The 25,637-nt window shown below is 40.5% G+C and overlaps 1 protein-coding gene across 1 annotated transcript; it reads right to left on the reverse strand.

The window, feature by feature from the left end:
* Positions 1–286: 286 nt before the first annotated feature.
* Positions 287–24,075, reverse strand: fndc5b (fibronectin type III domain containing 5b). Its single transcript, XM_017421005.2, has 6 exons — positions 23,689–24,075; positions 16,765–16,883; positions 15,362–15,560; positions 7,551–7,637; positions 2,535–2,725; positions 287–1,727 (listed from the first exon to the last, which is right to left on the reverse strand). Exons 1-5 carry the CDS (start codon positions 23,768–23,770, stop codon positions 2,586–2,588), a joined length of 627 nt encoding a protein of 208 aa, XP_017276494.1. The 5' UTR covers positions 23,771–24,075; the 3' UTR covers positions 287–1,727; positions 2,535–2,585.
* Between the last annotated feature and the right edge of the window lie 1,562 nt (positions 24,076–25,637).

Below are 25,637 nucleotides of genomic sequence, written 5' to 3' on the forward strand. Positions count from 1 at the left end.
TGTTTGTCGAATTTAGCTGAACGGGACGATTTAGTTTGTTTTCATTTCTGTTCAGTTTTACTTGTATAGCGCCAGCGAATGTTATCTTTAGGCACTTTACGAAGAGGACAAGTCAAACTAATTTAATCCATTTCTATCGGTTTCATTCCAGTTCAGACCATTTACAATCCAATTTCACCTCTAACAACCACTCTTGAATGCTGGGCTGACTTTTTATCTTTGTGTTTTTGTGCGTTTAACTTTAATCTTTGGTTTCATTTTTATGCAGTGCTTCATTCTGTTGTGTCCCCCCCCCCCCCTCATACAGACGCCACTGATTAACTGACTGACATATTTCACTCCTTATAATTTAGGTTTGTTAAAATAGGTAAAAAATAAAGCTTTATTACTTTCATTTGGTATCATGCCAGCCATTTCTTATGGCTTTGAGCAAGTTGTAACACATTCTAAATGACTCAAAAAAGCAATAAAGCTTTTATAATACAGCATAAATTCTGCTTTGATACTGGTTTTTCCCGTACTACCGCATGGTCAAAGGGGATGCTAAAGGGATTTGCGAGAAAATGGATGTTACAACATTGTTCTGCCACACAGCCGAGTTCGGCCTCTCTGAGCTTGCACTTCCTGGCATTCTCGTTGGTCATCAGCCAAGCCACAGGGGAAACACAGCCAAACTCTGCTCACTGTATACTTTGCATTAGGGATGATAGCACATCCGTATTCCCCGCGCGTCCCGCTGCAGACCCCGAACAGCATATGGTGCTGAATATGCAGTGATGAACAATGACGCCTCAATATGATCCTAAATCCTGTCGTGCCACTCTTCCAAAAGTTGGCGCTGCTCGCAAAAGCCTCTGGGTTTTTGGAGCTGAACGTTCGCAATAAATCAGACGTGGGTGAGAAACTGTCGGTCAGTCCTTGAACGCTGCGTGAATCATAGCTGCGTTCAATCATCATCACACAGGGCAGAGTAATAAGTGTGCTGGGTTTGAATCCTTGAACTGACACTGGAGTTTAAAGTTCCAATTAGCGGGACCAAAGAACAGATGCATGATTTAACTGTTGACAAAGGGATAGCTAAAGGCAGGAGACAAGACTCGTCGTGCAATACTTGCGACCCGGTGATAAAAATCATACCCCGATCGAGATTGTAGGGCGTTCAGGCAATCACAAAAGGAGGAGCACCGTACGACAATGTGCTTCTAAGAAAGACACCAACGCAGAGAGGCGAGAGAGATAAGCTGCTACACAGAGGGCTGTAATAAAGACACTAAAAAGGTAATGCACACAGAACAACAGAAAAATGAAAGTCCTTGGTTTCAAACAGAGCTTTGCTTTGTTTTTGTCGTGTGCTGACTGATACCTGGACCAGCGATTCTGGTGTTGCTGGCAAAGTTTCCACCGTTTCCGAGCTGTCATCCTGATGTGACGTCGGCATTCATGTTCGACGATCAGCTCCTGGGATTCCATGCCACAGATGAGGAGTAACAAAAATGTATGAATCGAGCAGTTCTCGCCGAGCGTCTACCGAACACTTGCTGGAAGTCGGCAACAGCTCCGACGAAAAGAGATGTTCTCTGTTGCGCACTGTTTGACTGCTCGGAGTCTTTATCTTTGCAGGTTCTCAGTTTTGCAAAGTTCTCCATCATGTCAAGGTTTCTTTATGGTTTCATCTGTTCTTTGCAGTCTTTTTCTTTTTCTGGATGGCTTTTTGTTGGTCTCAGGATCTGAAAGAAGCACAGTTACTTTATGTTTGGTGATTGTAATAACCAACAGTGACAAGTCAAAACTCCAGCATCCTGATAGTTTATTTGTTCCTTTTTTCTTGTCCAATTCACTTCTACTATTTTGTAACTGATGATCACCAAGACCCAACAGTTGCTATGCCATTCCAGCTTTGAATTTTACCACTTAAGGAACAAAGATTCTCTAAAATTCATACAACTCTTTGGAGCAACAAGCGAGGGTTTGCCAGCAACATTAATTTTGTCAACTGAAGTGACAAAATTAGAAATCCCAAATGGGGGCAAATAAGCTTTTTTCTTGGGGTTACCTTACAAACTCTAAAATGGTCCTAATTATGTATTTGATTTCTTTATACTTTGCATTCAGCAAAGTCATAGGAAATTTTACTTTTGCCTAAAAATGGTGCAAGTGTGGACAGAGCCTAAAGCTAAATAAAGTTTGAATCCTCACAGGTTGATGGTCTATGTGCTGCAGAATCCAAACAATACAATCCGTTCCTTACATGTTTTACACATTAGGCTCAAAACTGAACTATGGAAACACCTCTGTGTCTTTCTCATAATGATGAAACCCAAACAATATTGAGAAACCCAAAGCTTCACACGTCTGCTTTGCTATAGTTTCAACCATGGTAAGTTGAAACAAATATAAGGGTTCAGCAAACCATCGATTTGTTTAAAAGCAAGATTAAGTGAAGTAAAATATGACAGGCAGAGATAAAATTGTTTGCGTATAGAAAGCATGAAAGCAAAACACTTTTACGTATGAAGAGACAAGAGCTTCCTCACCTGTCCTGAGATCTAAGGTTTGTTATTGCAGAAGGCGATAGAGGGTTGGTCCTAGACGTTGCTGCGCAGTAGCCCCCCTTGTGGGTGCTCAGGGGTACTGCACTCTGAGGAGTTCTTGGCTTTGTCCTTGTTGTTGTTGGGCTCATTGTCTTTAATGATGTCGTACTGGCGACAAAACAAGGCGATCACCCCTGAGAAACGACACGACACGAGCATTAATAGAACTACAACAAACCTGTTAGCGTGACTAAATGTCACCCGTGCTGGCAAAATGAGGAGTTTCTCAATATTGAGTTATTATTTTCAAACTCTCCATCTCAAAAGCTTTAAAGTGATACTTAGTTTGTTCAAATTTGGGGATTTATCACCTGGCAACAAGCTAGTTTTGTTTACAAGCGCGCCGGTTTGAAAACTCGATTTTTATCTGTCTGGAATGATGTCACCAGAAATGCAACCCCTACATTTAAAAAGGAAAATTCCTAGGCTTCACAACGACACCAACCATTATTCTGAAGGGATTTCCCAACACTATGACAGCCAGCAGAGAAAAGTGGTCAATTTTAAAGAAAATTAGAAGGATTATTTCTGAAGACATACCTATTAGAAAACTTTGACTTAAAGGCAGTGTAGGAAGATTATATGCTACTTTACTTACTGGGATCACTAGATAGTGTCTTTATGGACTAATTTCTACCCAGATCTCAATTATGGCAAAATGAATATTTGCACATTTTTGCACTGTCGCCTTTGCTCATTTTCACTCATACTGCCAGCACTGGTCACAAATGTTACTAATATCTGTCTGTCTTCATGTGGGTGTTTCTTGATTTTCTTGACACTGTTCACATTCTTATTTACTCCACCAAATTTTAGACTTTCTACACAATTTATATCTGAAAACCACAAAGGAACTTAAACATTTACTGAGCGAATTATTAGTGTTCCCTCTCGTCCACTTTACAGTGAATTTGATCTCCTACCTTCAGGGAGGTCTTTTAGACGATCAGTAGCAAAATTTCTTTTGCCCCAAGGTAATTAAGGTGATAAATAATACTGGGGTTAAGACTAAAGATAAGGATGTCAGTTTTTGACTGAATTGATCCCTGTAATCTGCTATAGTTTGACTCTTTTATTTAAAATGCTTTGATTAAGTGATGGTCTTTTATACTGCCTTTTATGTTTTTGTTGTTTTTTGTGTGTCATAGTGAAACCAAGGCACATTTTTACATGAATAGATAATAATTTTTAAAATATAATTCATATTCGTAAATGTAGACACATTTTTGACTTTTTCCCCCAGTGTCTCACACTCCCATAGGACTTACGGTTTTCTCTCAAATCCCTCCTAAGTACAGCACGATCACATCCAAACTCTCATTGATTCCCAGTCTATCTGAGTTCAGAATTATCCTTTAAAACTGGAAGTGAAGAGTCTTTATAACTTGTCATACCTCCTACATAAAACACTGTAGAAACATGACAATTCACGTGCGATTACCAGATGCTTCTGCCACTGCCGGTGCAGGAATCTTTTTCACACACTAATAGGTTTTTCCTAGAAAGTAAACACTAGGATTACTTTCTACTTCTGCCTGCCTTATTAGGAGTTCTGTCAGTGAGTCAGAGACACAGGTGTGTGGTTAACATGGTGACCATAATGAGCCACTGGCAGCGGTTTTAACATTTCTTTTAACCTTGATTGTCTTTACACGTTTCACATGGCTGATATGGCAAAACACGCATTTTGTCATTTTATTATCACATTTTATCAGCTTATTATCTCAAGTCCAAAATTCCTATTGGGCTTCCTAGACAAGAGTTGATGTGTTGGAATTTCAAGCACTGGCATCCTTCAAAATTTTCTAATTAAATGTCATCACCCTGTTACTGATAAAGACTATCTGGGCTTCAACAAGCTTGTAGGTGGAAGATATATTAGGTGCCGTTTCAAACATCATCAGTGAAGTGTCGTTCTAAGCTCCGTACATGTCAGGACAAATCCATGACGAACGAAGTAAACATCATCAGCTCATGTAAATCATGTCACGCCACCAAAGGCTTCGTAATATCCAGTTATGAGGACAATGAGTAGGAAATGTTTTGATTTATCCAAACTCAAAGGAGGCAATTGTACTTACAGTCAGATTCTAATATTGAGTTCATGCCTCAGATTTGCCTGAGTTGATTTGACACAGAAACAGAGTTCTTGTCAATACCAGGTGGAGGCTGAAAGATATCCTCTCCCGATTTGTCAATACAGCAGGTACAACTGAGCCGAGACGGAAACACGAAGAGTGTGGAATGAGCAGACAGCGATGGGGAGTCCTCGAGTCGGAGATATTAAAACCACAGCGCAGGAGCTCTAGATGTGAGAGCAGATAGAGTGCAAGCTTGGAGAAATGAGAAAGGGAATAATTTATGACGGTGAAGGAGCGGGCGACAGGCTGAGTCCAAGCCCGAACTGGATTTAGTGTTTCTGCTTATGTCAGCCTCTGCTCATTTGATCATTGCGATACCAAAGTGCAAGATGGGATATCTTCCTATTATAGCCCCCAGCCTGCCCCACAGGCTCAATTAAAAGCTGGAAAACACAATTCGCTTCTTTCACTTTAGCTTTTTTTTTCTAAACCATCCTGGCCATTGCTGTATTTCCCACTGCCTTGTTTCCTGCTTCCTCTTTAACTTTCTTTGAAGCTCCCTCAGCGTCTCAGCCCTCTCACCGGTAATTGGCAAGGGAGAGCCACTTCAAGCTTTTCATTGTGCTGTATACTATATACAGCATTTGGGCCACATGTGTATCTCTCGTCACTTGGGGAAAGAAATGTGCATCTGCAAAGCGAGACACACCAAAGGCTGCTTTACGCCTTACATCTTAAATATCACACTGACCTTTTGCAAACAGATGGAACGACCACCGCGCGATGATGAATAGGCAACCTTGTAATCTGCCGTGCACTCTTTGCGTGATGTGTGAATGTGGAGGAACTCTCCTTTGTACAGGACAAAGCCCTGAGAAGTTAATTTCCATTAGCACCAAGCTGAAAATCCATTTAGCTGGAAACTCTTTCTTCACCGAGGCGCAGCGATTTGAGTGACTCGTTGTGAGGTGTGTGTCGATTGATTTGGTCCAAACCAAAATGTTTTTTTAAAAAAAACTACTTACAAGACTCAGAAAAAAAAATGTTTTGTGAATTTGTTTTTTTGCTTACTATTTCAGCATCTACTTTTAAAATGAAACGAACCTTGGCAGACATTTTGCAGATGAATTGCTGAGATGTTCGTCCCTCAAGCAAAGGAACTCAAGAAGCTGATGGACTGCTGATCAGAAATTTGCTGTCATGGAGCCGTTGTGACTGCTGTGGTATTGGACTGTCGTGGTGAAGAAGGAGCTGAGCCAAACAGCAAAGCTCTGGATTTACTGGTTCATCTACGTTCCAGCCCTCGCCCTGTGGTCATGAGCTGTGGATCATGATTGAAAGAATGAGATATAACTGAGTGAAATCAGCTTCCCCTGTAGGGAGCCTGGGCTCAGATAAGGTGGAGAGTTCTGTCATTCAGGGGGAGCTCTGAAAGGAGTCATCTGAGGTGTTTGAAGCACATGATTAGGATGGCTCCTGATCACCTCCCTTTGGATGTTTTCCGGGCACTGGGAGCAGACCATGGGACAGACCCTGAATTTGCTGGATGGATAATACATCCTCTCTGGACTAAAAACACCTTGGGATCCCCCAGGAGGAGCTGGAGAGAGTCACGGAGGAGAAGGATGCCCGTGTTTACCTCCTGAACCGGTTGCTTCTGCAATCTGACCACAGATGAGTAGAAAAAAAAAGAATGGATGAAAGGATGAATGGATGGATAAACAACTGACTGACAGGAGTGATGAGGTGTAAAATATATAACATAGTGTTAAACTGTTAGGAGTTTTTTATTTTTACTTAAGCTGCATTAAATCATAAAAATCAGCTTTTAAACAAGCCCTGCTCAGTAAAGGGGGGAAAGCTTCAGGCACTTCGTGATTTGATTAGATTATGACTCAGATAGCTGTGATGTGATTATAAATCATTTACTGATGCACTTTGATAATCTTGAAACCTAAATAACTATGGCTTATTTTACATACAGACTGATTAAAGATTTTTATGTCTAATAAAGACTTCACAAGAACATATGCAAAAAAAAAAACAACAATTATTAATCACAGGCTGCTTAGCAACAATTAGCATAGATACATACTAACTTAATAAAAATGCCATGAAAAAGCTAATGCAGTTAGCATCATGTTTATGCACAAATCAGACATTTCAACGTCATTACTAAAGATAGTCATGTTACGATAATATCAGCTATTATTTAAAGACATATTCTTCAGGGTTCAGTGACGAAAATATGACAAAAGATGTGAAAACAAATAGTTTTACTGCAACATGTTTCCACTACAGGAAGCTACGGTAACTCTACTGGGACAAACAGCACCACACAGCAACAACTCTGCTGACTCTCCTAAAGTGGCAGCACAGATTAACATTAACAATATCAATTTTTGACATTTGAAAATCCATTCCAAATGGATTCCATGTTTGTGGTGTAAAACATCTGAAAACAGATTTTACCTCCCTCTAAGTAGCTGTTAACTGGACTCTCATGAGAATTTCTCCCTGACTTACAATACAGAGATTTATAAATTGGGCTTTGCATACCAGCAACCATGTGCAGAAGTTCATGGAAATTTACATAAATGGTGATTCAGATTGTGGATTCTGACCCATGCTGTCATTTTATCTTTTGTCTAGTTTGACAATCTGTGGTTGTGATTCTCCAAAAATACACAGTCTGAGGGTTCTTGCATCGGGCTTAAAGCACTGCAGGGACCAAAACACAGATCGCAGAGAGATGACACCGCAGCCCGAGTGTTTGTCCCCTGATAGGAACTCACTCAAAGAGCTTATTTGCTCCAAAGGCAGTGCTTTCCCCTCAGGTGTGCGGTGATAAACGAGCAATGCTGAAGAGGAAGATTACCTGCCCACATGACGAGCACCACAACTATGATGATGAGCTCTCCAGCCCTCAGCTGGGCCTGACCAACCTCCTCCATCGTCACCTCATCTGCAGAGAGAGCACACACACAAATGCACGCGCAGAGTCAACAAAAGCGCCGTGGAGAACACTGCAATTCATCGTCCAGGAGAGCGAATGTGAAGCTTCCATCCCCCTGAAACTCTGCGGGGATAGATAAAAGAACCAAACAGGGTGACATGAGGGCAGAGAGTCTGACAGAGGTAAATTCCCCACTCTGGTCAGTGTAATTAAAGCTAAAAGAGAGCAGCGGTCTGCAGAGACACAGAGCTGGACCCCTACCCCATCACTCACTGGGTTTCTCTTGCTGACAGAATTCTGGCAGCTGCAGCATAACACCAATCACAAGCTTAAAGGTTGGAACGCAGTCTGAGTTACAGCCTTTCAGTCTTGTTGCCAGGCTTTGTGCCTTCTCCTTTACCCCTCTGGTCAAACTGTGTCACTTATCCAGCCAGAGCCTGCCTGCCCCGGCTTTGTCTATTATCCATGTGAAACAGAACAAAGGCATTGTTGTCACTGATTTGTCTGTGCTTGCATTTTGCACTAATATCCTCAGGGGGAAGGTTCATCACACACTGATAGACGGAAGCTGGTCTTCAAAGGTTGATTGTCCTGTAAAAACAATATCCTGCTGCTGGCTTTCTGGTGTCACAGAAAATAAAATGGCATTGAAGTAAATGATGTGAGGCACCAAACAGTATGTTTATTTTACTGACAGTAAACAAAGGCGCTACATTTAGAAAAAGTAAATGAATAAATAAATAAAAGGCCTAGCATTCCTTCAAGGAATGCATACCACCCAACGCCTTGTCTGACAAAATTTTACACAAAGATCTCACATGATCAGTCAGCGCTCAAAGTATGTGTTGGGGATGAGTCTCAGCTACTACCACACCCGGTTTAAGGTCAATATCTGTACAACTGACTGAGTTAAAGACATTTTTGTGTTTCAACATGGCCGCCATCCATGTTGAAGCGAGCTGACTCCGAACATTAATCAGTTATAGAGGTACAATCATTAATTGCATTCAGAGAATTTCATTAAAATCTGCCACTGGTTCTTCAGATATTTTACTGACAGAAACAAATGAACACACACAGGCAATTACACTATCGCCTGCTGCCATGAAAGGTGGGCAATAATTAGACCTTAAAATGAAAAGTTTGGTGAGTACCTCTGATATTTATTACAACTGCCATACAGAATGGAAAAAAAAATTCGGATTTATTTTTCGAATGATGGATGAGTAATGTATCACCAATTCTTTGTGACAGCCCTCATATCACATTACCAGTGGTATAAGTTAAGAAGTCACTCTAAAAGCTAAATGCCAACTCTTATATTTAAGACAGGACCTGTTCCAGGTCCAGGTCTTATGAATGTGCCCCCCCCCCCATGACTTTTCCATTAAGACTTTAGGACTCAGCTTTGTCTGGATGGGTTCGAGATGATGTCCTCCACACCTCTATGGTGTGGCATACTATTAGGTCTCCTGTTACCATGGTGATCCTTCTGAGCCTCAGATCTGACAGGCGTAGTGAGTTTATTACACTTCAGAAAAGCGGATAATAAATGTTTTTTGTTGCGAAGGCACACCTTTGGCACCGCAAACATGAAGCTGGATGTTCCGCAGATACCAGGGGAGAAGATGACAGCTTTGTGGGTGTTAAGCCATCCTGTCAGCCTTGAGGATGTCAAATGTGCAAATGCAAGCGGCTGATATTAAGCCTCTGGAGAGAAACAGTAAACAAATACTAATATATTGTTAAATGAACACAACAGCTACTGATCTCAGTACTGATTCCTGTACTGTTTAAAGCTTTTTAACATCATTGGTTATATTCTGGTTTCTTTATTGGCAAGCTGCTCATTTGTCCAGCACATCACTTTGCTTTCAGTAATGAAATCAATGTATGATCAAAACACTGAAAGAAAATTCAATGAGCAGTATTTATGCAACTTCAGAGTAGCCTGGAGGGCAACTCATGGTCTGCACATCAACTCAACCTCAAGGCGTGTGTGATGTCAGTTTCATCATCTGTATCAGGTCCATCTGCTGCTGACTGTGTGCTGGTCAGATTATCGGGACGGTGCAAACCATGCTCGCCAATACCTCATTCGCCTTAGTAAAACTCCAATTCAAAAGGGTGGCATCAAAGATATGAGGAAGAAGACTGAGTTTGACCATTAGCGGAAGGAGGAAAACCACAAGCAGACATGGATACATTTGTTGGTATCCATGTAGCTCATTAAAACAATGCCTAATGTCTTGTGAAAAGTAATTCAGTTAAAAGCAGTTGTCTAATGTATATCCGCACGCTTTTAGTGTATGATAGAGCAAAATGCCACTGAGTAGTTTGGTATCATTGTTAGCACCATACTGAACATGGAGCAGAGAAAGCGAAAGTGAGAGCTGTCTGAGGAGCTCAGAAAGAAGATCGTAGATATCCCTGTTAAAGAGAAAGCCTACAAGACCACCTCCAAGTAGCTTCACATTCCTGTGACCACATCTGCCTGTATTATTAAAAAGTATAAAGCTCACAGGACTGTAGCCAACCTGCCAGGCCATGGATGCAGGAGGAAATGACAGATTGTGTGGATGTTAGAAAAAGAAACCAAGCAAACCATTCAAGCTGAACTCGAAGGTCAAGGTGCATTGGTTTCTGATCACACCATCAGTCCCATTTTGATAAGTTTCATCTCATAAATTGTGTTCTTTTTATAATTATTATTGTGGATTGGTACCAACAAATGTATCCACATCTGTAGATGTTCTTTTTCAGGAGGTAAAATATCCTGTGTTTTATTTACTTCACAACTCAGAACTCAGATCAGGGAATAACGTCACACCTAACTTAACTGTATTCTATTTGCAAATCAGAAAACCAGTAACTAGGCTACCTATTGTTAGTGGTACAAGTCAATAACTATGTATTTTTCTGCATTTTATGCATTCAAACACTGTCACAACATGTTTCCTAAAAGAGGTTGCAAAGTACTCTGTGTAAAACTGATTTAATTGAAATAAAAGTAAAAGGTTAATTACTGCGTCTCTCACCACTTTTCATACACAATGCTGCCATATTCGATTCAGAGGCCGGACTTGGTCAGGGACCTCCAACTCTCCAAGTTGGAATTCTGACTTCAGGGGGTGTTCCAATTGATTTATGCAATATGGAACTAAAAAAATCCAACTCCTGAGTACAAATGAAACACACCAGTACTGTGAGAAAATTCACTAGTATCAATATTTGTGCAATTTATCACTCAGGAACTCCAAAGACACCCAAATGGAGTCACTGATGAGAAATTTAAATTTCTTGTCTTCTGATGAGACAGCAAACAAATCAGCTTGTCAGTTTGGTAAGTCCATCTATCAGACTGAAGCGTCAAAATGTAGTTAAAAAATTGAAAACAGAAGATCCAAAAATAATAGAAATAAAATTCTTTGTTTTTCTTCAACCTGAAAAAAAAATTACTGATACCACATTAGTTCAGGAAGAAAAAAATACAATCTATGAAAACCTCTACATGCATTTTTTTCTAGGTTATCTGACATCAATATTTATTTGGTCTCGTGGATACAAAACTTCCTAATATACTGTAGGTTTCAATCATGAAGGTCTACTCTATTACCTCAATTGATGCTTTGCCACATTAAAACATCAGAGAATCTCTACGCTCTGTCTTGCAGCTTTTGATTGTGGGCAGCAGATGAACAGAACAATAAAGAGACTGGCAGAAATGCAGACAAGTTGTGTGCTGGGTTGTGCTGCAGCAACGAATGCAAAGTTGTGTCATGCTGATTAATACCCGCTTAGAGGGGGAGGAGAGCAGTAATGGCCAAGAGATTTAATCAGGACAGCTAATGAATGCTTCCACCAACACACACCAAATTCATCCATCAAAGTCAAAGCCACTGAACATCAAGACAAATCGTCCCACTGAAAACCTGCGTCTCATGACCAGACATACATGGCAACACACAGCAAAAAAATAATAATTAATAATTAAAAGAATATTCCTTATAAAAATTATGGGATACCTCTAAATTGAAGTGAAATGGTCATCAGCATGGCAACATATTTGCACGTTTCAATAAATTTTTGACTGTGTTCATATATATAGTTGTTCTGGTACCACTGAGGCCTTGACTCTCTATAACTTCTTTATTTCCTCTTTCACCCCTTGGTATTTCTTGAGCTTCTTGTGCTCCTTCTTTCTGATGTTACAGTCACTTGCTACATCTATCACCACTGCCTTCTTCTATAGCCTCTCGACCACCACAATGTCCAGTTGGTTAGCCATCATCTGTTTGTCAGTTTGGATCTGGAAGTCCCACAGTATCTTAGCCCTGCCATTCTCCACCACCCTTGGTGGACTCTCCCACTTTGACTGTGGGACCTACAGTCCATACTCGGTACAGATGTTCCTGTACACTATTCCATCCACTTGACTATGGTGTTCCATATATGCTTTCTCTGCCTGACTGCATCTTACATCATCCTGCTATTATGTCCTGTCTGGTATAGTAGACCCTGACCTCTATTGCTTGTGTGCTGCCATCATTAGTGCCTCTGTGCCTGTCTTCAGTCCAGCCCTCTTTAGCCACTGGTAGGATTTGTTGATATCATTCACCTTCTCAATCTACTGGTGGTACATGTTGTGCAGGGGCTTATCTTTCCATGACAGTTTTTCCTATTTATTGTCCTCTTCCACATTGACATTCACTTAGCAGGTCATCATTGGGGCCTTTCTTCCTGATGTACTCCAGGATCTTGATTGTTTCATCCTGTATAGTGGCTCCGACGCTCACTAGTCCTCTGCCTCCCTCCTTTCTCTTAGTGGACAGTCTCAGAGTGTTGGATTTAGGATGAGACCATTTGTGCATTGTTGGAAGCATGTCTTGATGTCAGGAGAGGACTACTGAGCGTTAGAGTCACTATACAGGATGAAACAACCAAGACAGTACATCAAGAGAAAAGCCCCCCATTGATGAGCTACTTAGTGAATGTCTCAGATAGCAGAAACCCATTGTGAAAGAGGAGGAACAAGAGGAACCATCATGAAAAGATAAGGCCCTGCTAAGTGATACAATAGCTGTATATCTTCATTCAGACACCAGCAGTGTGCCCATACAGCACTCTGTTATCCATTTGATCTGATACTGTAATCATGACAATACTGCTGCATGAGCTTTCAACACAATCACGTTCTTTTTATTTCCACCACTAAGCTTTTGTCAATAAGTGTATTTATGAGTATCTGTTTGAGCTCATTCACGACACTGAACGGCCAATCAGAGCGACCTCTTTTGCTGACCGACAAAACATCAAGTGCAAAAGTAAAAATGAGGGCAGCAGATGTTTGGCAACACTTCAGCCCAACACCAGCTTGGACTGTCAGAGCTTCAGTACTGCAGAGGGGACAAAATTACACAAGACAGACACTTTTTAATGTAACTAGTTTCATTCCTACATGTGTTTCCCCTCAAACAACTCAATCAATATGGTGTTTCTAGGGAAAACACAGCTTCCTTAAGACCCAATTCCTTCCTTATCACCTGGCCACTGATGAACAATCAGCACTTTGCATTGCCCCTCTGAAGCAGCAGCTTTTGGCAACGTAACCGGGTTGGACGTGATAAAAGTGGAAGCAGTGCAAGCTGCTCCAGATAAGAGCAGCCAGCCTCTGTGCTTGTAAGTGAAAAGAATGATGAGAGGAGTTCTCACAAAGATTTGTGCTTTATGACCATTTTGTTTGTCCTGGAAAAGCCTAAACAGAGTATTAGTGCTCCACTGTGTTATCGCCTGCATAAAAAAAGCTAATATAGAAATCTGTTTGTGCCCATATCTTTATGCGTGAACTTGAGCATATAGATGTGTGTCTCCGCAGGGGAGAAACAGAAGAGCAGAATGTTTGTTTACTCCATCTGGGTGACTATGTTGATGCATGATTGCTTCTGTTTCTGGGCTCTTTTTTGCTTGTGTTTTTGTGTGCCCTTGTATGCACAGAATTTCAATTTCCTTCTTGCGTGCATGTGTTTGTAACATGTCCTATGCAAGTAAAATTTAATGCATAATGTCTGTATGATTCTTACTGTTGTTCACACGGAGAAGTGTCTATAGAATATACTGTAATAAAAAAGATGGAAGCACTTGGAAGCAACAAAAAGACAGCCTATAGTACAATATATCAGCACAGAGAGATGAAATCCTGTGATTTCTTAAGCAGGAAAATATATTTTTTGCATCATAATTCTTAAAAACAGGACAACTATACTTTGTTCTTTGTTTTTGAAGACTTTTGGCTTCTCATTCAAAGAGTTTTCTCAGTTTAAACTCAAAAGTGTGGAGCTCCAAGCTTATAAACTGCAGTGAGTTGTTCCATTTATGAGACCACAAGAGGAGTTAGGGAGGCTATCTACATCAAATACGAGAGACCAACATTAAACAAAGAAGGAGGTGTCAGGTGACTATGCGTGAACTTGAATGCAGTTTTGAGTCGAATCCTGGACAGTTACTCTAATTTGCACCTTCATACATGTGACCAAAACATTTGCCACATTTGCCTTGTGACATACTGATTGTGTGCACAGGAGTAGGCAGAACTTAAAGTCTTTGCATCTCTAGTGCACAGACTTTGGTTCTAAAAAATACAACATGGCAGCTCCCATAAATTGGGTTCTGTTGGCTACAATACTCAACAGCTAGAGAAGGCGGAGATATGAGGTCTATAATATGAACACTCTATGGCCCTGTTTACACAAGACCGATCTCTGGAGATGTTAGTGTTTTTTCAATGTTTATAGAGGCAAATCAACAAGAAAAAACCAATTTACATGGATATAGCTGTGCTCACTGAATCTGTTGTAATTTCTATGCCAGTCAGGGTTGCCAGACATTAAATTATAATCATAGTGTTGCTTTAAAATCATTGTTTTTTGACCTAAACTATCATATGTGCTGAGTGAGGTACGCTTTCTTGGAGGGAAGATTTGTTGTGTGTTGTGATTGGTGAACATGTGCACAGAAAAGAATAAGACTTGACCTTAAAACTATGTTACAAAAAGGGTAAATATTGCATATCTGTCAAGAGTGCTGCCAGACATGGACATTTGTTTGGACCAACAAGGTTAGGTCAAAACACATAGGTTGCTGCTACATGTTGAAAAGGGTGAGTAACGCAAACAGCCCTCTGCTATTTGCTATTATTACTGTTGCTGATCAGCTAGTGCATGTGTTGAACAGCTATTGACTGCAGCGTCTGTGGTGCACATGTGTAATTTCCCACGTTGCGGCTTCCCTTGAAATGTAAATGGGAGGGTCCGAAGATCTCCACTCTGAGACCTAGGTTCAGAAAGCTTCGGTTTCAGAAAATTGAGTGCTGTTGTAGTAATCGAACAACTGAACTGCAGCAAAAAAAAAAAAAAAAAATCTACCACTTCACTCAAAAACAGAGTAGTGTAAAAGGCCCCCATGTGTCAGACCACTGCAACACTTTAACAGCTGAGGAAAAGAAATCCACTTCTGCAAATTCATTTACCTAATCCGCCCTGTAGCTCAAACACAACAGGGCTGAAATTACCAGGGTAAAATGGTTCTGGGTCCATATTGGAAATGTACCTATAGACACTAGAGGAGAGAGTGATTAGCATGTGACTGAAAATCTACATTAGTATCTTCTTGCATCTAAACTGGTGCAAAAATCAAAGCAAATGTCAACCATGTCTTTAATTCCTTGATAGACTCACCAGGGCTCTTGGATGCCATCTTCTCCGACTCTTTTGGCGTTCTGAAGAGCACAGGCTGGCTGGGGGGGCTGCTTCCTCCCATGCTAATGCTCTGAACGTGGACGATGTACTCGGTGTCCTCGTCCAGATCCCACAACGCACAGGAGCGTGTGGTGGTGTTCACTTCCTGGATGAACCTCAACATCCGCACATCCTTCTTCTGCAGTGGCACAGAGACCGGAAAAAAATGTTGGCGATGGAACAATTTGCTAGCAAAGTAAGCATCTACTAAAAATGTGTTAATTTCATAAGCTTTTAGCTACTGTTTGCTTTCTCAAGACAATACTTCTTTTCCTCCTTCTCATCAAAAATGTATTAAAAAGAAGTTTTATATAAGGTGTACCTTTCTGTAGGAAGGTCCAGTTTTCCTTAACAGGACCCAGTTTCTGTTAATGCATACACTTCTGTCTTTCTGGTTAATGGTTGGGAAAAAAGCTTAAATAAACCCCTTTTGGGTTCTTTTTCCTACGATATAATTAAGCCTAAGGAAACAGAGTTTGTCTCAGGCCAAGTACGCTCGACTGGAAATGCATATTATTACCCTGCTTGGGCTGCTCGCTCAGGTCAATTGGCTTCTGCTGGATTAAAGAGTAAGGCTCCTTTTATTTACCACGTAATTAAAGAAGGAAATAACCTCAACCATTAAAACTTCACGAGGACAAAATGTACATCTGACAAGTGTTTGAAAATGGATCTAAAGTTTTAAATGGTTATATTGGGCATTTTGTAGTGGGGTTCAGTGGAAAGGTTATGAACAGTTAATATCTTGCCTGTTGTAGATAGTTTTTAAATGGCCAACATCGAGAAATATAATTTACATCCTATAGGATGACCAAAGTTGATTGATGCTGTCTTAGAACATTTCCAATTTCAAAGCCGTTCATTCAATAGCTATTGTTCAAACCTTTCCATTGCAGTTCATTTTGTTATGCATGGTCATTTACTTAGAATTCTGTGATTTAATGGAGGGCAAATAGCAGCAGCAACCACTAGCTCTATCACTTTTGGTGCAACCTGGGGCACTTCCAGCAGGGGCTTCTTAAATTTTCTGTCAAAATAACTGTGTAATGTGAAATTGGCAGTGACACAAAGGTTTGCATCATAGCACTTGCATAATCCACTAAAATATTTTTGAGATGGGAGTTACTTTAAGATGGCAAAAACTTTAAAGGTTTGACTACAGCTCCATCATTTCTCCAAATAAAATGAATTTAATCTAAAACTCTGTGGTGTGAAAGGTGTGTGTGTGTTTAATTCCTTCAAGGAACGATAGACCTTTAATTAAGATTTGTTTTCACTCTTATTCTTGAATTTCTCTTTCACCACACTCACATAAAAAGCGTATAGAACATCCTTAGAGGTACCTGTTGGGTGATGGCAAATCCAATGACGGGGTCTCCCTCCAAGATTTCCCATGTCACCACGGCCGAATTGACCTCGAGCTCTCTGATGGTCACATTGAGCGGAGCTGACAGCAGAGTGTCTAACACACACACAGACACACAAGCCCACACAAACACACACACACACCAAACAACAATGTTCAAATGATTATAAATGTTCTGTTCTCACAGTTTGAAATAGATAAAACAGTTCCTTCAATGGGGATCTTCGCACATCTTCTGACCACAATCACTCCTTCTCTTTGAACTTCTTGTTGTCTTGTTCCATCAGCCCACCTTCCCTGAGATCGTCTCTTCACCTCCCACAAATTAAGCCTTCTCCTTTCATTACTCCAGGCCTAATTACCCACACTCAAGTTTCTCCGTTTCCCTCGAGAAAGTGCTTTTTCTTCTTTGTCCTTGTTTCCAATTCTCTTTCACGTTTTCCTTACTGCTTCCTTTTTTTCCCCACTTGTGGGGCTTTATTTCCTCTCCTGACAACTGTTCTTAATGTCTGTCCAAAATAAATATGATCTTATCAAGAATGTGATGCACTATTGATCATGTGAACCATGGTAAAACCAAATCTTATATAACTTGTTTCAGTTCCTAACTGTAATTATCGTCTGCCTTTAAAAGGCAAAGGTAGACGGTAATAAAAAAATATCAAGTTGTAGCCGAGCTTGATTTCCAACACATTCTAAGTGCTAACAGACTGAAAGATCGTCATGTAAAATTTTTGCCATTAACTATTTGGAGCCAGTTTGATCTGTCTGTTAGGAAAATATCCTATAATGAATAAACCACTGGAGAGATTTTAATCAAACCTTCAGAAAGTAATAACTCAATGTAGATTTACAACTGATAAACCTTTGAAATCAATCCAATTCAAGACAGCCAACACAACTTATTGACCTTAATAGATTTTAAAAAAAGAGTGTCTGGTTTAATGTTTGCTTTGATGAGAGACTTACAGAGTAAGTTTGTGTGTGAGCTCTGACCAACTCAAGGTCTTCTATGATCAGACGCTATTTCCCATGAGCCTGATTTGACAAAGTAACAGCACAATCAGACCTTGACATTGTATTAGAACACACACAGGGGTGCTTGCACACACAAAGCTAGCACTTCAATGTCTTTTCGTCTGAGGTATAAAAAGATCTAGATGGCAAAATCACCTTTGAGCAGGTCTTATAGAGATTTCACTGGTGCTGCTGAAGTAGTCGCTAGGACTTCCCTTCCACTCTGGTTTCTGTGGGGATTCTCAAAATATTCTCAAAATGTTCTCCATTTTTTCAAGTAGATTCTTTTAAGAGGTGGGGCCTCATGACCAAAGACTTATGTGGATTTTCCTGAAACATGGCGCGCACACAAAAAAATCCAAACTCTGTGTATGCGTGAATTCAAGCACATCTCCGTTGTACATCAAAATCAGCATGAAACAGAGCGCACAGGAGACACCTCCCTCGACACGCCTCTGTTTAAATATGGAAACAGGTGGAAATATGCCCTGCACTTGTGATTCTCCTGTTCGAACGACATGCGGGGAAACGAGGAATTTAATTGAATGAGAGTCAGAGACGCTCCTAAATAAAGTAGTGATGCATAAAAAGACGTGTTTGGCACGTTGTTCTCTGGCATTAGTGCTGAGCACAAGAGTAGAGAGTGTGTGTGAAGCTGCTGTGTTGAGAGGAGTGCTCACCCACAAAAGTTATGACTAGGCTAAATAGTCAGATGTAAAAGTGGAAGTGAAATGAAAGACAGCTGCCCGTTGCCTCTCATCCATTAATGTTAGACACCACTGATGGATTACACACACTATTATTATAAGTGAATGCAAAAGAGCTGGGGTTGCACTTCTGAGGCTGAGGCATTCTGAACTTTATGCATGTGTCTATTGACGTAACTACTGTAAACACAGAGACATCAGGGACTTGGTAGAACTTGTAATAATACTTTTGCAACCTTGAAAAGTCTTGGAAAGCAAAAGAATCTTCGTTAATTAGCAGGACATCAGATTCTAAAAATGTGTTTGTGCTTATGTTTTTGGTCTATTTGCAGCTGTTCATCACTTTTTGGAAATTCGATTATCTACCCAGAACTCAAAGCCTGAGACTTGTTCAGAAAGTTTAATAATGGCATTACAAGAAGAATGCACTCTTTGTTTCACTTCCAGATAAATTATTTTTTGGTTCGGTGCTTCAGCAACCATTAGAAAACAGCCAAAAATATGAGGGTATTCTACAGCGCTGGTGATAGTACTGTAGTCATTTTGGTAGTCAAAAGCTCTACTTCCAGGGGTTTTGTGAGCAGAGTGAGCTAAAGTAGTATGTGATCTATTGCTATGACGCTCTGTTTGACTCAGTATTTTCTCCCCGTTTCTCTTCCAGCTCTCTCATACAGACACACTATCCAATAGCAGAGATGGAGTCCCATCCATTTATAAGTCATTTGATGTCAAACGAGTCAAAAAAAGGCTGCTGAATTATAAAATTTCCTCCTGAAACTACACACATCTCCAGCTCCAGGGAGCCAACTAAAAACCCCTCTCTGCAGGCTGAGATAAAGCCCACATGATCTTATCACTAAGAGTTAGGCTATCTGTCATCTCTCAGCTTATTATCTTGAAACAATGTAAGATAATATGCTTGAAACAAAATTTCATCAGGACTAAAACTCAATCCACCATGGAAGTTATATGAAGACATCAGGATTTAAAATAAGAGGAACATTTTTCTCATTTTATACCTTTTCAGGACACTGATAGATGCTGAATGCACAATTAAAATCTGTCTACACTGTAAAATCTAACATGCTGATCCAACTCGAAAATATTAGTGAAAAGTCAAATTCTGCATGACTACTGTGGCTTGTTGAAATAAATTTGACTTGGTACAGCGAAATACTTAGTACAGTATATAACTAATCTATGATTTTAGAGCAAATAGTTTTTGTCTACATTTCACTAACAAATGTAAGGAAGGAATCCTTCATTCCCTAAAAAGTGTCTCGTATCCAGCAGAAAAATAACTTGAAGGGTGGCCTTAGGCCCTGTCTACAAGACTCTAAATTTATTTTATTTTTTACATGGATATTTATTTTGTCCACATACACTAAAAAATAATCCTTAAATTTCCTTTTGTCTTGACTAAGTGGGAAGAACATTAACATTAATGATATATCAAAATACAGAGAGAGTACATTCTTAGTTTGGCTAAAGAGTTCCCCAAAACAAATATAGCTAATTTTCCCCTTTGATATTTTTTACAGTTAAATTTCAGGTAATATCCATTTCAGCACAGGGTTAAAGGTTAACGGCTACAGGATTAGGATGAAGCGAGACACACAAAAATCAAACAAAACAAATGGTAAAACAACTCTAGTGTTGTTTTGGTTTCTTGGGAACAAAGCATCATCATAAATAAGGACAGACCAAAATTGAAGCCACTTCAACTTTGAAGATCTTTGGGTGCTGCCATGTTGTAATTTGTACAGAGAGATGTTGTTTGTGACTTTACGGACAGAATTTATCGGTGCAGCCAGGGGGCAGAAGGGGTCCGGTTTGGTGGCCTCAGGATTCCATCTCTGCTGTTTGCAGATGATGTGGTCTTGTTGGCGACATCCTGCTGTGATCTCCAGATCTCACTGGAGCAGTTTGCAGTGGAGTGTGAAGCAGCTGAGATGAGGATCAGCGCCTCCAAATCTGAATCCACAATCCTCAGTTGGAAAAGAGTGGACTGCTTTCTCCATTTTAGGAATGAGGTGCTGCCTCAAGTGGAGGAGTTTAAGTATCTCAGGGTCTTGTTCATGAGTGAGGGATGAATGGAGAACACCATCGGCAGACTAATTGGTGTGACTTTCACAATGTTGTGTACTCTGTACAGGGCCGTTGTGGTGAAGAGGGAGCTGAACTGTAAGGCAAAACTCTCTGTTTACTGGTCGGTCTACATTCCTACCCTTACCTATGATTATAAACTCTGGGTAGTGACTGAAAGAATGAGATCCCAGATACAGGTGGTCTAAATGAGTTTTCTCTGCAGGGTAGCTGGGCTCTCCTTTATTGATAAGGTGAGAAGTTCGGTTATCTGGGAGGGACTCAGAGTAAAGTCGCAGCTCCTCCACATCGAGAGGAGCCAGTTGAGGTGGTATGGGCATCTGGTAAGGATGAACCCCTGGATGCCTCTCTAGGGAGGCGTTCCAACTGGAGTAGGCCCTCGGGAAAGAGACAGGATATGCTGGAAATACTGTATCTCTGCTGGTCTGGGAACGTCTTGGAATCCTGCCAGAAGAGCTGGAAGTGGCTGTGAAGAGAGATGTCTGGGCTTCCCTGCTCAGGCTGCTGCCCCCACGACCTGACCCAGGAACAAGCAGCAGATGATGAATGGATGAATGGGTGGATAGAAGGACAGACGAATGGATGTTGTATTTTTGAAACCAGAGTCTGCGAACTAGAGATGTGGGTCTGTACCATCAATACAAAAGTCCAGCCTACACACATTCCCAACTTTATAACTGGCTGTCAGATATATACATGACACTTGCAGTTAAGCCTCAACTAATTGAAACTAACCATTTTTGTAAAAATGCAACTTTGAGCATATAGCAGCAAGATAAGAACTACGTAAATCAACAAAAATCAACACCTGAAAAAACATTCAAACATTCTGAAGTGTATTTTTTTATTTTTTAGTCAAGGAAATATTTATTTACTTTCTTAGGAGGGGTGGGACTTAAAAACTGTACCGGGCCAGCCCAGTAGGGGGCGCTCTTCCTGTGTAGCTTCAGCTTCTGGGTTCTGGTCCTGTGTCTAGTTCTAATATATGTCGATGGTCCAAAGTGACAGTGAACATGTGCGACACAGGCTGCTACGTAAACGCTTCTGAAAAACTTCTTATCTCCTGTCTACACGGATATAAACTGAATTTCTAAAAATCCCCACTTTAGGTTTTTTAAAAGTGTCAGTTTTACTCACTAAATTATCTTTGAACGAGAACTACAAACATAACAGAAATTATTATTATTTTTTTTTTAATATTCAGGGTCCAGTAGATGGGGCTTTAGTCTAAAGAAGGAGTAACAGAGGTTATAAATGGTAAATAATACAAACATTTGAGTTCACCTGTCGGGCTGATTTACTTTTAAAATTAAGATTACACGCAATACTATTTTAGTTAGCCAAGAAACTTTATTTTATCTTTTTCAATTTTCAAACTTATTGACATCAAAGAGACAAAAACCCATTTTACAGTGTATAAATTAGGGCTGGACAACATATCAAAAATTGATTGATTTCACAGTATATACTGTATAAATATCGCAAAAGATTAAAAAAAAAAAACTGTAGACACGAACTGAATGCAAAAAAAAATCTAATTTCCCACTGCATCAACACTCAACTTCTATCGCAACTTGCATGGGCAATTCTGAAAAGAAATCTTATGTTGATAGAGTTGCTCAAGTGAGCACTTACATAGAATTTCAGGGAAAAAACCCAACTCAAACAGCTTCAAAAGAGCAACCGAAACAGGCTAAAACTGAAGCCATGAAGTGATCGACTTTCAAGATGTTTACATTCTTTTTTTTGTGAATGTGTGAAGAACAAAACAAGCAATTTAAATTCATCTCAGACAGGTAGAAAATGACAATTTCACAATGCAGAGATTATTTGCAAAGCAATCTTTATTTACGCTACGGCTGCGTGATATCAGGAAAACGTGTATATATATATAAAAAAAGAGCTGTTTCCATATATCAACCACATTGTGAAATCGTAATTTTCTACCTGGCTGAGGTGAATTTAAATGACTGGTTTAGTCATGCACACATTCAAAAGAGCAACATTTAAAAAAACATCAGTGTGAATGCTGACTCAGTTTTGTACCTTTTATATCTTTTTTTTTTAAATATTTACCTTTATTTACAAAGTTCTTCCCCATAGAACTACATTGAGAGCTTTTCAGTTATTTCTAAAACATTGTTCTGCAAAATCTCCTGTTCTCTTAAACTCTGTTTGCTTTTAGCTATTGCCTTGCTGATTTCTGCTTTTACAGCTACAGTTTTGCTGCTTTTAGCTTTCTGTTTTGGTTTTTCTACATGTAGATTTTTGCTGCCGTTTCCCTACTTTTAATAGCTACAGTTTTGCTGATTTGAGCTTTGTCCCCTTGTTTGGCTACTTTTAGCATTTAGCTATACGGTTTACCTGGTTTTAGCTTTTTGCTATGGCTTTTCTGCATTTAGCCTTTTGCTTAGACTCTCCTACTTTTAAATATAAACCTTATGGTTTTGCTCATTTTAGCTTTTTGTCACTGTTTTGCTACTGTCAGCAATTAGCTCCTGTTTTGCTGGTTTTAGCTGCTCTTTTTAACTTTAACAGTTCAGTTAATGGTTGTTTCTTCAACAACTTGCACAAAAATTCACTTCCATTTTCAGGTAAAAAAAAATGCAGTTTCTCTGGTTGTTCTTTGTTTTTAAAGTATTTGGATTTGTTTTATTATTTTTATTATTATCATTATTTTATGTAGGAGCTCTCTTGCGCAACTGCATTCATTAAAATTTTAAGATTTCTTTCTAAAATTGCCCATGCAAGTTGTGCTGGAAGTCAAGTATTGATGCAGTGTTGGATTGTTTCTCGTGTCAGCCATTTTTTTGGGGGGTGCTTTAACAGAGCTTATTGTTTACAAGTTTCATTGCAGACAAAAAGCTCAAATGTGCAAAATAAATAAATAAATAAAAATCCCTCGCATATGTGTCACAGCAGTTCGGTTCCCAGAGAGCTGAGCTGCACAGCCGTCAGTCAGCAGTGGTCCGAACACACAGACAGACCGACAGACAGACAGACAGACAGATGTGATCAGCCGGGGCTTGTTTACCTGCGATGATCGCTCATCAACCTGTGGTTCAACTCACCGGCATTAACCGAGGACGCCCAGACGAACAAGCCCAGCAGCAGGAGCAGCAGCACGGCTGCAGACAAGCCCGGTTTCGCCATCCTGCTGCTTCTTCTAGCGAGGCTTCACATCCTGTCAGGCCCATTTATGGCACCGCATTCAGCGCGAGGGAACGAGCCCGATGTCGGCGGTGGCACCGGAGGAGAACCGACTTGTTGTGCGGGAGGAGACGAGGCTCTCTCTCTCTCTGTCTCTCTCTCTCGAACTTGTGAGCTGCAGCAGCAGGAGGAGGAGGAGGAGGAGGAGTAGTATAAAGGAGGGGGTTCAGAGGAGGACAGGAGGAGAGATGGCTGCTGCTGCCGCTGGGTATCGAACCCTGTGTCCGGTGGCGCCGCGGCCAGGGTCCTCACTCAGACCACCGGCAGACTGACAGTCCGGTGTTTTGTGGGGGGAGGGCGGGAGGGAGGAGAGGAAAGGAGAGCGCAAGTGCTGCAGAGGGCAGCACACACACGGAAACACCTGCAGCAGTCCGTGCCAACTTGCTTAAATGTTGGGGAAAACCCTCAGCGTCACACACCTTTCATTTGAGCGTTGGTATGTTACCTGCTGCTGCAAACACTTCTCATTATCCTCATTATCCTCCCCACACTTTCCTCTATACATTTGTTTTGTCTTGATTCAATCATTTCGTGTTAGGGATTGCCTTTTCTAAACCCTAAAGGGATATTCCGGCCATTATAAAGTGGGGTTCTGTAGAAAAAAAATGTCTTATTCTGACAATCTGGGAAAGAGAGGGGCATATATATTCATATATACACACATTTATATATATATATATATATATATATATATATATATATATATATATATATATATGTGTGTGTGTGCGTGGGTGTGTGTGGGTACATATATACACGATTGTGGCTAGACTTGATTGTGGCAACAAGTAGGCTACACTTGACAACACAGTAAAATTAGGAAGTACAATTAATTGAATAAATTTGGGAAATGAAGTTGTTCTGCTGCCCCAGGTTCAGGCTTCCAGGTCGGGCCACAAGGAGAGGTAAGTATGTTAATAATAATAATAATAATAATAATAATAATGGCAGATGGAGAAAATGTTTTGATTATAGAGAGGAGCTTACTGGTGATTAGGCTTTGGAGGATCCAGGATCAGGTGAGCAAATCCACAGAGCTGAGGTTGGCAGGTGTTTGGTGTTACATTTATCCAGTAAGGTTTGTTCTTTGTTTTTCCAGATTGTCATGGAGGATAGCGGTTCGTTGGAGGGTGGACAGGCACGTGAGTGGAGCAGAGAATGGCTGAGATTACTGAAAAGACTTTTACCAGGAGGGCTGGAGGAAAGAGGAAAAAGATCTGGGGAGGATCCACAATTCAGATGCCGAGTAAACTGGGTGAGTCCTTTGTACAATATGATACCGATTGGTGAGGTTCAGGAATCACCCAGGTGAGCAAACAATCAGGTATGTACCCTGTGGAGTCAGCTCCTCTTTAAGCACCTCCACTAATGAGCCCAACGAGCCACAACTGCAAGGTCTGCACCTGCTAATCACACCCTGTGAGGAGGGACGAGAGAAGGAAAAAAACATCAAAAACATCACACCCTGCACACAGATCTGTGGATATGACATAGCTATACTTATGTGCACATAAATCCCCCCCCCCACACACACACACATATATATATATATATATATATATATATATATATATATATATATATATATGTTTTCACCTCTCATCCATTTCTTGTTGGGATAAACAACAGAGGAAAGCAGTTGTGGTGGATGTAGCAACACCGAGTGATTGCAACATCAGGAAAAAGGAGCACGAGAAACTGGAGAAATACCAGGGCCTCAGAGAGGAACTGGAAAAGGCCTGGAAGGTAAAGACCACAGTGGTGCCTGTGGTCATCGGGGCCCTAGGGGCAGTCACCCCCAAACTGGAGC

Source organism: Kryptolebias marmoratus, linkage group LG5 (assembly GCF_001649575.2).
Source record: "Kryptolebias marmoratus isolate JLee-2015 linkage group LG5, ASM164957v2, whole genome shotgun sequence".
NCBI lineage: Eukaryota > Metazoa > Chordata > Actinopteri > Cyprinodontiformes > Rivulidae > Kryptolebias > Kryptolebias marmoratus.